The sequence below is a fragment of the Lissotriton helveticus genome, chromosome 2_1 (assembly GCF_964261635.1).
Source record: "Lissotriton helveticus chromosome 2_1, aLisHel1.1, whole genome shotgun sequence".
Lineage (NCBI taxonomy): Eukaryota > Metazoa > Chordata > Amphibia > Caudata > Salamandridae > Lissotriton > Lissotriton helveticus.
The window spans coordinates 1,444,673,286-1,444,690,163 of NC_136059.1; the positions used below are offsets into that span (position 1 = coordinate 1,444,673,286).

Consider the following 16,878-nt stretch of genomic DNA (forward strand, 5'->3'; position numbering starts at 1 on the left):
GGTAAGATTGAAACTGAATTACGATCTGCCTGTAACTACCTGTCGATCAGTCCACTAACCCCCCAATGCCCACCTGGTAGGGATTTTATGGTCCCGGCTCAACCACACTCCCCAAAAACAATATCTCCTGGAGTCTCTTCCAATGCTTGGATGAATACGCTATATTAAAACGCTGTTGACTCTGAAACCTTCCAAACACTACAATGACCCGTTGCCATCGAACCTTTTCCCGGAAGTTAGATCCTCCCTACTAACAATGTGGACTACGATCGTCAATGCATCACTGAGGCAAGGTGCTATTCCAGATTGCCTAAAAATGGGTCAAGTCACTCCGATTTTAAAGAAACCTACTTCGGATTCCTCGGACCTTCATAACTTTCGCCCAATCTCCAACATCCCGACCTTAGCAAAGCTCGGGAGAAATGTGTGCTTGCCCAACTCTGCTACCATATTGACTATTTCCAACTCCTGGGCCAATACCAATCTGGTTTCTGCTCAGGCCATAGCACAGAGTCGGTCCTAACGCACAATGTCAATGATGCGTTAAGAATGCTGGACCACAATGAGTCGTGCCTACTGATCCTTCTTGACCTCTCGTCAGCATTTGACACTGTCAAACAGCATACTCTAATTGACCTCCTTGAACACAGGATGGGGGTGTCTGGGCCTGTGCTTAATTGGTTCTCTTTGTTACTTCTGAATAGATCCCAACGCTTCAAGGTGAACCAATCCCTGTCCCATCCTGCACCGTTTTCGCTGGGGGTTCCCCAAGGTTCAGCACTCTCTCCCATGCTCTTTAACTTGCTCATAGAGCCTCTAACAGAAATGCTGAAATCATCCAGCATTCACTATCACATGTATGTGGACAATACTCAACTATACCTGAAGATCGCCTCCCCTGAGGACATTCAGTACCTCAACTCAGTCCTACTGGAAACACAAAGCTGGCTGACACACAACAACCTGAAACTAAATGCTCTAAAAACAGAATTCCTCCTTATCTCACCCCATAAGCAATCACCAGTCATTGAACAATAGTTGAATCAGCTTACGGCTCTTAACTGCAGATCTCACGTCGTGGACTCGGCATCTTCGCTTGGTATCATACTAGACAAGAGTCTGAACATGCAAAAACACATCAGTGAGGGAACTTACCACAAAAGGAGCGACCTTCCAACTCAGCATCCTTTGGAAGCTCAAACCCTCTCTCCCTGCTCATGACGTAAAGGTTGCAGTGCAAGCATTGGTGATCGCAAAACTGGACTATGGCAGTGCTACGCTGTGTGGCCTGCCCAGAGTGAAAACGGCTCACCTTAGGGTGACCTTCAATGCTGCAGCCAGGCTTGTAACGGGCACAAATAAATTCAACCACATCTCTCAGGACCTGCTAGTTCTGAATGGCTCCCATATGAACATACTGCTGAAAATTGCATACGTGACACACAAATCCATCTACCTCAAGACCCCGATGTACCTCGCTCAGAAACTGGAGCTCTAATGTGGTTCAAGAGCCTCCAGAAGTGCCAGCACCCTCTTACTCAAACCAAAAAAAATCATGACAAAAAAGACCTATAATCGAACATTTTTATGTAAGGCACCAAGGACCAGGAACCTGTATAAAAGCCCACAGTCCCCCCTTTTTTGGTTACAGAAAAAAACCTAAGCAATCTTTCTCAGATCCCAGCTGCTATTGAAGGGGACAAGGAAGCGTTTGCTGCTGAGCAAGTTAAAGTAAAACCCAATGCAAAACTGGGAGCAAGAAACATATGGAAGGTGGCAGTTGTAAATCATTCAGGACTCAGTGAAGAAATTGAATGAAAGGGGAGAAATAAAAAATAAAATGTAGTTGAAGCCAGTGATACATAAACCAGGAGCCTTCCATGTATTGCTTATCCCCAGGCACACCCCAGATGACAAGCGTGGTTCTGGCTCATAGAAGACAGCAGTTCATTGATAGGCACGGCTGATGAATGTTGATCGGGCGGCACCGTGCCTGGAGTTCAGTCATGATTTATTTATGTGTTAATTGGGCTCAACAAACCATGGCAAGCACTCCCTCCTTATCACACACTCACTGCCACTTTACACTCCCAGCTCATGAATGTAACATAGTTATAGAGCACCGCAGATGCATATGTTGAATGACTTATCTGCCTCTTAACTTCTGCAGCAGAGAAAGATACATGCACAGTACCACTGTGTTGATAAAGGTCACATAAACATTCAATAAATACAGAAGAAGGTTGGGTGCAGACTGCCTCACCTCACTTATTCTAGTTGCAATTGTGATTCTGTGCAACTGTGTGTAAAGGAGGTACACATCTGGCAAAATATTGAGAAGGCAAAAGCAAATGAAAATACAGTGCTTACAGGTGCATCAGTGTGTTGTGTGTTTGGGGGTTGGGAACTGAAGAAGATGTGAGAAAGTGCATTTAGGAGTCAGTGAAAGGAGACTGCTGAACATAAGATATGTATATGGACATGATGTTGAGAGAGAAAAAAGGGTGCACAACTGCATGTTTTTTGCTTTCTCAAATTTGCTTGAAAATGCACCATTTACCTACTCATTTTTCAAAATGTTGTCAGTCTCTCACTCGCTACAGAGCACTCAGTCGCAACTTTTATGCCATACCACTTTCAAATGCCACCAGCCGCCACTGTTGTTTACCCTTTTTAAACTGCTAGAACAGACTTAGCGGGCAAACAAATTAGACAGTTTTTTGGGAGGGTTAAAATTGAGATGTTTGAGGTTGCATCTAGCATGGGCTTACACTGGTAAAAAATATTTTTCGTTTTGGGGTCAGGATTGGGATTTAAGGTCGTTGCTGAGTAGAGCACGAATGACAAAAGAAGGTAATTGTAATGTGATCAAAAGCCTAGGATTGAAGGGATTTTATTTTGCATCTATGATGAGACAAGCTTTTTGAAAGTACCACCCGGTTGAAGGCTTTGTAGATGTCTATAAATTCCCTGCATATGAGGATGTCATTGCCCTTTGTGCAGAAGTTGAAATGGACACAATTAGGTGAGTGGATCTGAAACAGATCACTTGAGCAGTACACCATGACAGCTTTGGCTGAACTAAAGGGAAGGCAACAGGCCCGTCACATGGGAAGAGGGGGGCATGAATGTTTACCTTAAGCCTCACACTTTCAGTCCCTAAACCATTCCCCTTGACAAAATGTGCTCATACATCGTAAAAGCAGAGCGCGTCAGGTTTTCTTACATACTATATTGATGATGAGGCAAGAAAGAGCTAGGTGATGCCATGTGCTGAAGCTGTCAATAAATGGTTTCCCTGTACATGGTCTCTTTTGAGAGGGTGTTACCACTCCCCTGAGTTCAACTCGTCTGTTGCCAGATGGCAGTTTTTAGGTGCTATGTGCTTAAAACTAGGATCTATAAATCACATTTTAAACCACAGGAAGAAGGAAATACTGCTTAGGACAGGGGTTTTACAATCCCGCAGTTGATCAATGCAAATGAAAACAGCTGCAACACACAGTCCACGGGTCGGTGCTTTCTTTGTTATGTATGTGCCTTTGAAGTATGAGGTCATTTCTCATATTTAGTTTCTAAAATAGATCTAGTTCTCTGTTTTGAGAGGATTAAAAGGAAGCTTCCCTTCAGTTTAGGCCTGACAGAAACTGACCTCGCAGCAAACCCTCAGAGCAGAAATGGACAGGAGGAGAGAGGTAACCTCTGCCCTGCTGGCTCTGCTGCTCCTCATCCAGGCACGGCTTGGTGAGTACTCCTGTTTCACGCCATCCACCCAGCGCTCACGCCAGCTGTCCCCCCGGGAATTCCATCCACAACCTCGTGGAACTATCCGCTGCTGAATGGCTGCACAGCAACCAATACACAATTTATGAAAATGCCTTCTTATTTTGTTTTTAAAATGTTCATTGATTATTTCACCATCTTTTTTTAAATTGTCAATTTTCAAACTTAAATTGTTAAGAAGGTTCTAACTGATAGATGGTCGGCACATTTATTCGGGGTGGTGTTTTAGTATGTCTTTACTAACAATCCCGAATAAAAACTGGGATTTTATTTAAAACGTAACAATTGACGGATGTTTCAGAATATTAGTTGCCATTTGGGTTTTTGCATTAGAAGCAATTATTTTTAGCTCCGCTGCCAATCCCATTTGTATTATTATGGGCAAACAGAGGGTGTAGAATGTAACAGGGATTTAAGCCACTACCAATGAATGGGCATTATCTCACTTTATGATACGTTTACTCTTATTTGAGTATTTTTTCCATCATTGCCTCACTGAGATAATTGAATCGTCCACCCGCCAATTGCCTTTATTGAACCGGCCAATTTACAAATTAATGCCACCGTGTGATGAGGGGGCGGAGCATTGGAGGTGACCTCGTGCGAGAGCTACCAAGAGGCACTCTGCCCCTCCACAAGCCCCAGTCCCCTCCAAAAAAGTAATAACAAGGGGCCATTGAGGATGTTGCCGAGGTCCTGGGGTGTTTTCACACCTCGTAATGGACATCGGCTGGTTACTGCGTCCTAAATTGAGTTTAACATCCAGTGTACAGTGGTTTTAAGCCACGTTTTCCCAGCTCCTCACGGTGTGGACCGTGTGAAGAGAGACGGAATGGTGTGAGGCATGGTGGCACTGTGAGTTTGCTGTTTTATCTTTCTTGTAGCTCATGCTCTTGTCGAATATTTGGATATATTTGAGCGGTTGGGCAGATGATAAATACAGTATTTTTTTAATTAGTTGGGCAATTTACACTGACATTCTCTATTAGAAAATATCATGTTTTTTTCTCAGCCCCGGTTACCAAGCGTTTTTTGTATAGAAATAAAGGTCTGGGATGATGCTCAAGATCAACATCGTTTAGCAGATATGCAGTCGACTTAAAAAACTGAAACATGACGTAATAGGAAAGGGAAATGTCGCCACTACTTTCCTTTCTGTCTGCCTTAGTGGAACAAGAAAACCGGGCCCACGGAGCACGTAACCCCTAGGACGGATGGAGGGAGGAGTAACATGCGGTGCGAAAGTGGGGGCGACTGATAAGGCGTCAGTGTGTCTCAAGTGCAGGAGCCCCCATATACAGTGCCCTCAGAAACCCCAAAGAACATACGGACTCCGTCTGGTGTTCAGCGACCGTCGCTCCCACTAATAATGAGCACACCCATGAGAACTCGGCGGGTCAAGCGTGCTCTTTGGGAAGCACACACGAGGATGTGAACTGAACGGCACTACCCTCATTCTGACGATGGGGCAATGCCTTATTATAGACGACCTTTGGGGGCATAAGGGCAATCCAGAACCACCGGACCCAGGCTGGAGTCAGTCAGTCAGTCAGTCAAAAAGACTTTATTCGGTTGATTAAAACCATAAAAGCAGTACATGTTACATAAAATCAGGATAAAAAATACATTTAAACAGATATAGAGAATTGATTGCTACTCCTTAATAAAAGATAAACAAAACACATAGATGTGGGGGACACCTGAATTAAAAAATTTTTAGGAGATCCTCACCAAGGTTTATACAAAAGTCAAAATTAGTGATTAGTTAATGCGGCAGCTATTAATTTCTTTTGTCTGACGGCTGCTACCAAGAAACAGGCCACCCCGTATGTAACCTGCACCGAGTTCAACATCTGAAGGTATAGTAGAGCTGGCCGTACCTGGACAAAATTCAAGTTTTTCAAGATGGGTACAAGAAACTTTTTCCGGGGTGCCAAGTAGTGCTCACAGAACATAACTAGGTGCAGAGTGTCCTGCGTGGAAAAACAATCGCAGGAACAGGGGGGGAAGTTTTCTGGGGTACCCCATTCTGAATACGAGCCAAGGACAAGGTGGATCAAGTTAAACCTGAACCTTATAAGCAGGAAGCGGTGATAAGGCTTCGTGACATATTTTAAATAAGGTTCCATAACTGTAGATGTGGAAAGTTGGCAAAGTGATCTTACCATAGGCTTACCAAGTTCCACCGTTTCCCTTTCAGATTCCAATAAATTACGAAAGTGCTGTTTCACCCATTTTACATCCTCTTTTTTAAGATTTTGTGGAAGAGAATACATGTCCGGACGCCCAAGCCTAGCACATGCCGCTCTAACATACGCCAGCCATGGTATGTTGTGAGCATTGTCCAGAGACATACAATCTTTAAGGATGCGGTGATTCAAACTGATTTCCTCGTTTGTCCAGGTTTTAATCCAGCATAAGACTGGGGACATTTTTAAGAGGTCAGAGATATATCCCATACCTATTTCGTTGTGAATTGAATATGTGGGAGAAGATTTCGGTAGTGACATCAAGGCCCGTATAAAGTTATTTTCAGCAATTTGTATGCCTGGGGATGAAACATAGCCCCATATATCTGCCCCATAAGATGCAATTGCCACGCATTTCGCTCTATAGATCCTAGTCATGGCTTCCATCGGTCTCGAGCCCAATCTTTTAGAAAAGCTCAGGAGTGCTGTAATGGATCTAACGACTCCGTTCTCCTTCAGTTTCATTTGTGCCTTCCATGATCCTCTCTCGTCAAAGGTGACGCCGAGGTAACAAAAGCTAGGGACCCTCGAAATTGGCGAATTATTACAATTAAATGATTTGATCTTCAAGTGTTTCTTTCGTGAGCCTACGACCATCACGTGGGATTTAGTGGTGTTAATCTTTAGGTCGAGGGCTTCCATGAAGAGGCCAAAATGGTCCAAAAGTCTTTGCAGGCCTGTGCCGGTCCGAGCAATAAGGACAGCATAATCCGCGTATAGGAGGACTGGGATGGGTGACCCCCCCATACGCGGTATGTCTAAGGTCGCTGAGTTCAAGGATTGCCCCAAGGAATTGATGTACAGGGTAAAAAGGAGGGGGGCCAGGATACAGCCTTGTCTGACCCCTCTCCCTGATCTGAACTTGGCTGTACATCTTCCATCCCTCGTAACCCTAACAGACGCAAATAAATTTAGGTGGAGGTCATGCAAAAAGTTAACCAAGGTGGTGTCCAAGCCCAAATTATGCAAAATAATCCACAGTTTAGAACGATTGACCAAATCAAAGGCGGAAGACAAATCCATAAATCCCAAATAAAGAAGTCCCCCCTTCACCACGGTGTATTTACTAATAATGAGGTGAAGGTTTAGACATTGGTCCATCGTCCCCCTATGTGCTCTAAAGCCATACTGTAAGTCTGAGAGGATCCCGTTCTCCTCCAGCCAATCCCCCATTCGTTGGAGAATGACTCTGCCTAAGATCTTAACGGCAGAGTCCAGCAGGGAGATTGGTCTGTAGCAGGCTGGGTCCCCCCTATTCCCTTTCTTGAATATAGGCACAATTATGGAGGTGGACCAGGAAGATGGGAAGCCGGCTACCGGTATGGCATTAAAAACATTGGTCAGGATCTTTGACCAAAATTGTGGATACTGGATGTAGAGATCTGCAGGGACCCCATCAGGGCCCGGGGCCTTGTGATTGCTTGTATCTCTTATAGCCCTCTCCACCTCCACGGTGTTGAATTCCATAACCCTATTACGGACATCATGGACAGTGGCAGGTGAAACGGGAGCTACGGATTCATAGATTTTTCCAAAATGGGTTAACCAACTGTTATCCTCTATGACACAGTCTAGATCCGATTTCCCGTTTTCAGAGAAGAAAGGCTGATTTACAATTGCCCAAAACTTTTTACTGTCTCTCAACACATCCGTAGATAAAAGACTGTCCCAAGCTTCCTCCTTGATTTGGGTTTTACGGTTAAGAACTGCAGTTTTATAATCCCGCCTTAAATTGGCCACTAAAAGCCTGTCTCTGGGTTTTTGTTTTATGGCTTTCATCAGGGCCCTGTGTTTTTGGGAACAATCATTATTGAACCATTTATGGTTCTTCGTATTCCTTAGGCCGACTGAACTTCCCTCCAAATTTTTGGAGATCCTTGCACAAATATCCTCATATGCAACCAGGACAGCAGAGCCCCGGGCGGTTGGATCTAAGCACACTGCCATGTTAGCCTCCGACTCTTGGGCAAGTGACTGAAAGAATTGCTCAGGGACGATCATTTCCCATTTTAGGCGCCTTCCCTGATCTTTAGCCTTCAGATCCCTTGGAGCTACCACACCAATTGATCTACCAGTCAGGAAGCAATCTAAGTCCAAGGTCAGGAGAACAGGGTAATGATCACTAGAAATAGCAGTGACCACCCTGTACTCACGTGCCCTTGCTAGGGCCCCATTTGAGACAAAGATGTAGTCTATAACAGTGTTAGCATCTCTCCCGATGAAAGTTGGTGCTCTTGGTTCATTAATGGTTTGGTCAAATTCATACAGGTTTAGATTAGCTAAAAAGGACTCAAGATGCTCACCCTCGATTGTGTGCTCAAAATGAGGGATGGCTTCAATCGGTGTGCCCCCATAACTATCAGTATAACAACCCCCCTCGCAGGGATGAATGTTAAAATCTCCCACAATTATCAACTCTGGGACGGTGGTGCAATCAAGCTGACTGACAGAAAATTTAGTAAAGAAATCAAGTGTTCATTCGCGATAGAGGACTCCTTAGAATTATAAAAATTAATCAACAAAAAAGTCTTTGAATCAGAAAGGGTCCACTCGACCGCTAGCGTATTAGTTGGTGCGGAATCTAATTTTTTAAAAACCCCAGCCAATTCCAGGGAGCACAGTGTAAGTAGACCACCCTTTGCTCTCCCTCTTGTGCCAGGTACTGCCGGCGTCGAAAAACTGCGGAAACCATCTAGAGAAAAACTAGATGTGGTATCCCATGTTTCTTGGATTCCTAAAATGTGGTGTTGTTTAATGAATCCTTGCCATATTGGGTCTAAGGCCCTCGCGTTGGAGTCAAGTATCATGTGTATGTAGAGGGGGGAAATATCCAATAGTGCAGCAGGTGCAGTGACAACTGGGCCCAGGAGTGTGTGGGGCCTACTACTCACCAGTTATACTTTTTAAAAAACATTGAGCAAGGTCCTCTACCTCGCTCCTTGAGAATATTCTGGTTTAGATATACTTAAGGTACACACATCCACCCACTGGCTAATCATGAACTCAGCACCCTGGCAGCCGGATGTATGACGTTACAACGCATGCTATTACAATGCATGCCTTTACGACGCAAGTTTTACAACGCAAGTCGTTACAACGACTTGCGTTGGGGGGCGCTGGATAGTGAATAGTTTAATTTACTATTCCAACTCCACTCCCCGTGGATAGTAGGGAAGGTGTTGGAAACTATTCCCTATCCTAGAGCGCCCCCCCAGCGCAAGTCGTTGTAAAAGTTGCGTTGTAATGGTTGCGTCGTAAAGGTACTTCGTTGTAACAGTTGCGTTGTAAAGGATGTTCCCCTGGCAGACAGTCCCTGCCTACACAGTCCATTATTCGCCCCTCTCATATTCATGAAATCAGGGAACAAGGAAATTATGATGCAGACTGACCATTCATCTTCCGAACTGTGTCATGAACCCCTGTGACATAGTCACACAGGCTGCAGACCATACAGAACTCAGTGGCCAGACTCATCCTCGACCTCCCCAAACGGACCCACATCACCCCTCACCTCAAGAAACTCCCCATTCAGAAGAGGTGCCAGTTTAAGATGCTCATCCACTCCTACAAAGCCCGACACAACTAGGGGCCAGCTGACATCAACCACCGCCTGAACTTTCACCAACCCGCCTGACTTCTGAACTCTACTTCCCTCTCCCTCGGAAACACCCCTGCGTCTGCCAAAGCAACAGTGGAGGATGCTCCTTCCCCTTCCTCATGGCAAAATCCTGGAACAACCTCTCCCTTTCCCTCCAGAACTCATCCTCCCACCAGAATTTTGTAAAGGACTCAAGACCTGGCTGTCCAACTAAACACAATGGAAGAAGCAAGTCCCTCGGTGCCTGGATATCCTCGTGGGTGATTAGCAGTGCTTTATAAATCATGTTTAAGTTGAGTTGCAGGTCTCACGTGTTCATTCATTTCTCTAAGGTGGGGCCCTTCTGAATGGAATGCAACCTCTGCTTCAAAAAGTGGGATACACACACTGATCTGATGGAGGTCTTGATGCTAATGAAGTGGCCTTCCCCTTTCAATCCCAACCTAATTTTCCAAAAGTAGAATACACACTACGATGTGCTGAAGACATATTTCATTTATCAAAAGTTTGAAACAGAAGATACTACACTAGTTCTCTTGTTTGTTTGAAACATGACAGTGACCAGGACTTTGGCAAAAGCAGCTAACTTTCAGATTAATCCTGATGGCTCCCATGTTTTGATAAAGGATCAATGTTCTTCATCTCAGTTGGACACAAAGACATCAGTTATAGGGTGAATTCAGCCTGCCAAAGAGGGATTTAGATGGTGTGCCAAAGAGCATCAAACCAGGATAAGCAGTACACCTTTCTAGGTAGAGATTAGTATTATTGCTGGAAGCTACAGGAGTTAATCATACAAAAAAGCAGTTTATTTTTACTTGTATGTTTATGCCAAATTAGTTAAATTAAGTAGGAACCTATGTGAAGCTGACCGTACACTTGTGTGACTACAGCGAAGGGTAATCTTTCACTGGCCCACAGATGAGCTGAAAACATAAGGGTAGAGCAAATACCTATAATGCTATAAAATATTACCATATATATTCTCTAAATTAGGTTTATGGACAGACAAGCCACTTTAGGCATATTACGAATACTCTCACCTTTCTCCTTTGCATATATGCTTTTCCGTGGACTGGAAAATCTATCACCCTGGACGAATAATAACATTTTGTTGCTCGATCAACCATTATTATTTGTCTTTTTTTATCAGATTTTTTGATTTTATGAAAATGATATGTAAAATATACTTTCTTATAGGAACTTTCCACCAGCCCTCTTCATCGCTCATTGGCCTGTTGCTGTGTCATTCACATTTTCTTTCGCCCACTACAATATTAGGCAAGGGGAAGGGGCCGCACACTTCAGCCAATGGCAAACTTCACTGTGAGTAAATTCATTATACAAGTTCACAAGGAGCACATCCTTATATAAAGTAGTTCCCTTAAGTGCCTGAGACTTTTATGTCAATGTGTGATTTTTGAGATCAAAACAATATTTTTGCTTTTAGCCAATTTGATTTTTTTAGATTGACACAAGCCTGAGCTTCTTCAACAATAAGCTTTTGCAAAAACTATGACAAACTAAACTAAGCTAAGTAGCTGGCGGTCTTCGTCAGACCCAGGCGCGCAACACCCATTGGACTCAAAGGGCTTCAGGATTACCCCCCCGTCATGTGTGGCAGACCAGGATGAGACAGCTTCCCTGGCACACACACAGCCGCACCCGAGCACTTCACAGGTCTTTAAAAGACCAGGTGTATGTTAATGAGGCCTTTCTATTGTTACAGCCCTTCTAAGAGGCCCTGCAGCTCCACTCTGCATGTTGCTTAACCCCTTCGACGCGGATGACAAAGCCAGTTCGTCATGGGCGTTACCTGCGCTACGCGCATGACGAGCTGGCTTTGTCACAAACCGCGCGTTTTTCAAAAATCAGCGCACAGCGGGAAAACCCGCTAGCGCGCATGTGGTTAAATATTCAGCCCCCCCCGAAATTTTTTCAAGTTGTTTCCCAGTTTTCTTTCATGCAAAATATGACTCCTGCATATTGACCTGAGTCACCTCTAAGTGTCTGAGTGAACTGCGGTTGTGAGTGCCTGTTTATAACAGTGTACAGTTTAGAGCTCTGAAGTTAAGGCAACAGGCAATGCAATTTTCTCACTGTGACTGTCAGTGGGCCACCGAGGTGTGTAGTAGACTACATGCACATCCAATCCTTGGAGAATCTGCAGAGCACACAAAGCAATATTCACATATGTGCCAATTGTTCTTGTTGGAAGATTGTTGTGATATTTGGATAGAGGATTAGGAAATGATGCGGAAAGAAAAAGGGTGTAAATGTCTAACAGAGTGACAGCCTGCAGAAGAAATTGGTGTGAAGGGTAGAAAGGGAGTATCTGAGACATTTCAAAGGCCACTACCGCTTACATCAGTACTTCATTTGAGCCCATGGTTTCGGGTGCTCAGCACATGCGCTTATTTGTCAGCACCAGCACTTATTCTTCCAACAGGTGGCACTGTTGTCTAATACAGAGTTGAGTACGATAACTTATTTATACATTTACCATACATTATAAATTATTAATACCTGCTGCCAAAACCATTCTAATTGCTTTGGGGGTCTGCAAATGTCTGAATTGTCACACAAGAATGTAGTGGTTAGTAGTTGTGTTGGTACTGTCATTGGCAGTGCTGGCAGGGACATTGGGTGGTGCAAGCTGCAGTGGCCTACTCCTGAGGGCCCTGGTACTTATTTTTTTAAATAAATTAAGTACTGGCTTACACAAACCTTAGTAATGTTCATATTTCATATTTTCATAATTGAAACATTTTCAATTCTAATTATTGACAACACAATATTTGTTGTTATTTATTTATCTGGCAAAATTAACAAGCATTGGAACAGTCAATAGGTCTGTCTTGTTTTAGGTGAATGTTTTGGTTGCAGAATGACTTCTGGATTCAATGACAAAAAACTCAGAGAGACACCTGAATGGGCAGGTGGCACACTATTTGAAGCACCAGATTTTAGTTCACATGTTTTAAGTCACAGGCTTAATTATATAGGCAATATATAAGGGACGCGATTGATCTTCGAGCCGGGGCACAGACTTCAGCCCCCAGGCTCCTTCACTTCTGCATTTTGCCTGCTTTGCTGCCCAGAGGCGCATAAAGGGAGTCACGAGCCCACGCTGCTAGGTCAATGCCCGGGCAAAGCCAAGGCTAAGGGCAGGCCCGTCCTTACCCGTCACTGACCAGAGGAGGTCGGGCCCTCCCTCGTGCAGCCTGAATAGATTAAACTCTGGGGGCCAACGGGTGAATTTCTTTTATTACATTATATATATATTCAAGTTACCTCTATGCTGTTTCCTGGGTAGGGTGACCCTAGCTACTGGATTTGATTCTCTGGATCTTCAGACTAAGGAAGCTTGTGGGCACAAAATGGTTAAACGCAAGGCCCTGGGCCCCAATGTGATGAGTGGTTACATTTTTAAACAGTACTACCCTGGACTCTTCGTTAGCTAGAGCAGTGGGGGTTATTAACACCAAGATTGATTTGACCGAACTCAGGTTATCAATGGAGACTGGGGAGTATCTGGATCATTACTAGGGGGATCAGCCATGCAGGCCTCATAGTCTGCTACCCATGGACACGTAGTGCCCCAGAACAAGCCAAGCCTTCCCTGCGCCTCTCTGGAGGTTCATTTCCTGGGCAACCCAGCCACTGAAACTACTAACAATAGTAATTGCTCACCCCGGCCTAAAAAGAAGAGGCAAACCAAACAACCTCCTAAAACAAGGGGCACAAAAGGAACTTCAAATCCATCTATAAACCAGCAAAGTGCTAATTCTTTGGGATCAAGGATTTTTTCTGCCATGGACTGGTCTGATGTGATTGATAAATTTAAGGACGTCATCATGCTTAGTATAGTGTTGTGTAGTTACTATAAGACCTATATAGGATCTGCACGTTAGACAACATACACTGCAGGACTGGTGTCCTGACTGATTCCAGACACCCCACCGGGTATGTTGGCCTGTGTACCAGCTAGCTCGCAATGCCACTACCACCTCCTCTTATCAAGGAGAGAATAGTTCTGACAACTATTGAACATGACTGTGAGAAGTTGGCCTGGTATATGATGTTCACTATTCTAGTGAGCACCTTGCACCAGTCCAAACAACCCTTATGGTGATGGTTGTAAAGTCAACCTTATAGACCAGCTATCCTAGAGGTATTTGTATTTGTATTGTGTATTTGTAAAGCGCAACTATCGCTCTGAAAGGAGCATCCTGGCGCTAGAAAAACAGTGTGCAAACAATTACAAAAACTAGATAGCGGCCATTACATAGTCATCTGGAAGGTTGAAAATCCAGGTTTTAAGTTGCTTCCTAAACAGGCTTTCCTGATTTAGGAATCTGAGGTTCTTGGGCATTGCATTCCAGGCTTTAGAGGACAAGAAGGCTAAAGTCTTACCCCCCCTTGGTTTTGTAGTTGAATTTAAACAGCTTAATCAGGTTATCACCTGAAGATCGTAACGTCCTAGAAGGGTTATAGTGGGGGTATCGCCTGATAAGATACTTCGGGCCTGTGCCGTTGAATGCACGGAAGGCGATCACCAGGATTTTAAACAGTATCCTCTTATGCAGAGGTAGCCAATGAAGGGTCTTCAGAGCGTCCGAAGCTGAAGATTTTCTCGGTAATTTTAATACGAGTCTGGCTGCTGCGTGTTGCACGCTTTGGAGTTTTTTCAACGTGGCCTTTTTAACACCTGCCATCAGGCCATTACAGTAATCAAGGCGGGCGAGGATTAAAGCCACAGACACCGCCTTCCTTGAGCCTGTGGGAAGGAAGTCGAAAAACTTCTTTAGAGATTTGATGATATTAAAACAGCTTCCTGCCACATTCCTCACATGCTGATCAAATAATAGCTCGGCGTCAAATAGGATGCCCCGATTTCTGGCTGACACCACGGCCTGTGGAGGAGCAGGTAGCATGGACAAAGCAGTCTTAGGCTAAAACTTCCGAGAGCATGTGAAGCAAGCTGTTTTACCATATGTAACCCCTTGAATACCAAATGAAAGGACACCACACAGGTTATATATAAAATATATATGTATTTATTATAAACACAACCCCTCTGAACTCCTTATGAGGTCAGAGGCTAAAGCACATAACAAGTTACTTAATTACCATACAATAAGTTGCACAATATACAGTAGGGCCCTAGGGGCACGTAAAACCATATACTAAAATAGTGGTATTAGAACCACGTTAGAACCACCAAATGAAAGGACACCACACAGGTTATATATAAAATATATATGTATTTATTATAAACACAACCCCTCTGAACTCTTTATGAGGTCAGAGGCTAAAGCACATAACAAGTTACTTAATTACCATACAATAAGTTGCACAATATACAGTAGGGCCCTAGGGGCACGTAAAACCATATACTAAAATAGTGATATTAGAACCACGTCACGAACACAGGATAGGCCTAGGGAATTGCAGGGGCTACGCTGAGCTAACAAGAGTGAGGGAGCAGGAGGCCCACGGGATGCGTGCGAGTGTCAATTCACACACGCGAGTTACCATAGGGAAACAATGGGAACATAAGATTTAGAAACTAGTTCTTTTAGTACACTTCTGGATGTACTAGGAGAAAACCACTGAAAACTAGGACAGTAGGATAGTCAATACCTACAGGAGCATCGGAGTGCCCGCGTTACCTCACCCACAGGAGCCAGGTGCATAGGTGTCAAGTTGTGTCAGGTTTCGTCGCTGATTCCTATGGAGACCTGTAAAAAGATGCTGCAGGCGACCAGGAGAGAAGTGTTCGGTTGGATCCAAGGGCGGATCGAGGATGAAGAGTACCTGAAAGCAGAGGGGACAGAGTCAGGGTCACTAGCCAGTGACCAGGAAGGACAAGGAAGGAACCAGGCGATGTCGCGAAGCAATCAGGTGATGTTGTGAAGCTTGACTCTGCAACACATGGACCAGGAGCGTCGACGACAACCAGGAGCTGGATACGGACTGTCCCACAAAGGATCTCGCTGTTGGCGGTGTCGGCTTCCGGATTGGAGTCAACAGGCCTTGGCAAATGCAACCCATGCAGGAATCGAATATTCGCTTTGAGTTAGACCAGCAAGGTCTAGGGGGCTTCTCCTTTGCAGGGAAGCAGGGGCTCACCTGGAGCAACCAGGCAGGTGGTTCAGATTTAAAGGTTTGTCGTCACAGAGGCCACTAGCCAATGGCAAGTAACCATACAGATGCGTCGAGCACAAAAACACCAGCAGGCCCCACGCGGCACTCGTGGAGTGTGGAAGGCTGTGCGTCGGTGCAGAAGGTGCTCGGGGCTGGGGCTTCACAATCCCCAATGCACAACTTCGAGGGTGCCTCAGAAGGTGCACAAGTAGCAAAGGGCAGGTTATTCAAGATGGCCGGTCCCACATCTCTCGTCGCCTCCACGGGTCTCAGCTTTGCTGTGGCTGTGGATCGGCGTCAAAGAAGTCTGGAAGTCTGGCTCTCGTCGGACTCTGTGCTCGGGCTCCAGCGGGAGCGTCGACAAAGTAAACCGCAGATCGCTGGATGGTGCCTGTTTGCACAGGGTGGTCACTCCTTGACCACAAGGGAGATTCTTCAGTCTTCTAGTTGCAGTAGAATGTCGAAGGTCCAAAGTTTCGTTTCAAGTTTCAGTTCAGGATAAATCTAAAGTCTCTTGACTCAGCTCCTACCTATATACTAATCTGAGGGGCTGGATTACCTGCTAGGTTCCTCCTATGGGTGGGACCAGGGAAGGGGTGGTTACACCCCTTTTACTTTGTCCAGTTTCGTGCCAGAGCTGGGGCTGGAGTGCCCCAGCAACTGGTTTGAACTGGGCTATGCATGGGACACCTTGTGTGCCCCAGGCAGTGTCTCATTTCATTCAGCCCTCCCTGCCCCAATACACTATGGCCTGTCTGGGGTGGTGCTTGCACCTCCCAAGACAGGAAACCTATTGTCCAAGCCTCCCTCGCTGGAAGGACTCCCAGCAGCAGGAGGTCAGTCTTGTGTGTGTGGCAGCAGCATCCATTTTGTGATGCTGAGACTCTGGTTAACTTTAACCGGGATTAACAGGAACAACATATCTTCTCCCTCTAGAAGGGTGGAATGCTACCCAGGTCGCCAGAACTGGCGAGGGGGTAGTATTCCAAAGCGTATGACACCTTACACGACATGCTTTGATAAAACCAAACCAGAGTTAGCATTTAACCACAAGGATTATAATGCACTTAAGAGTATATGGTATGGCTATATCATAGA

General features: G+C 44.9%; 1 protein-coding gene across 2 annotated transcripts in view; it reads left to right on the top strand.

Moving 5' to 3' along the window:
* The window catches only part of CXCL13 (C-X-C motif chemokine ligand 13), a 247,952-nt gene that overhangs the window by 50,738 nt on the left and 180,336 nt on the right, over positions 1–16,878 (top strand). The window contains exon 1 of one of the 2 annotated variants that reach the window (XM_078677537.1): positions 3,608–3,744. The exons of the other annotated variant lie outside the window; for it this stretch is intronic. Within the exon in view, the coding sequence (XP_078533663.1) occupies positions 3,678–3,744 (67 nt within the window). The 5' untranslated portion in view covers positions 3,608–3,677. Of the gene's footprint in view, positions 1–3,607; positions 3,745–16,878 lie in introns of those variants that run through there. 2 annotated transcript variants of the gene reach the window in all.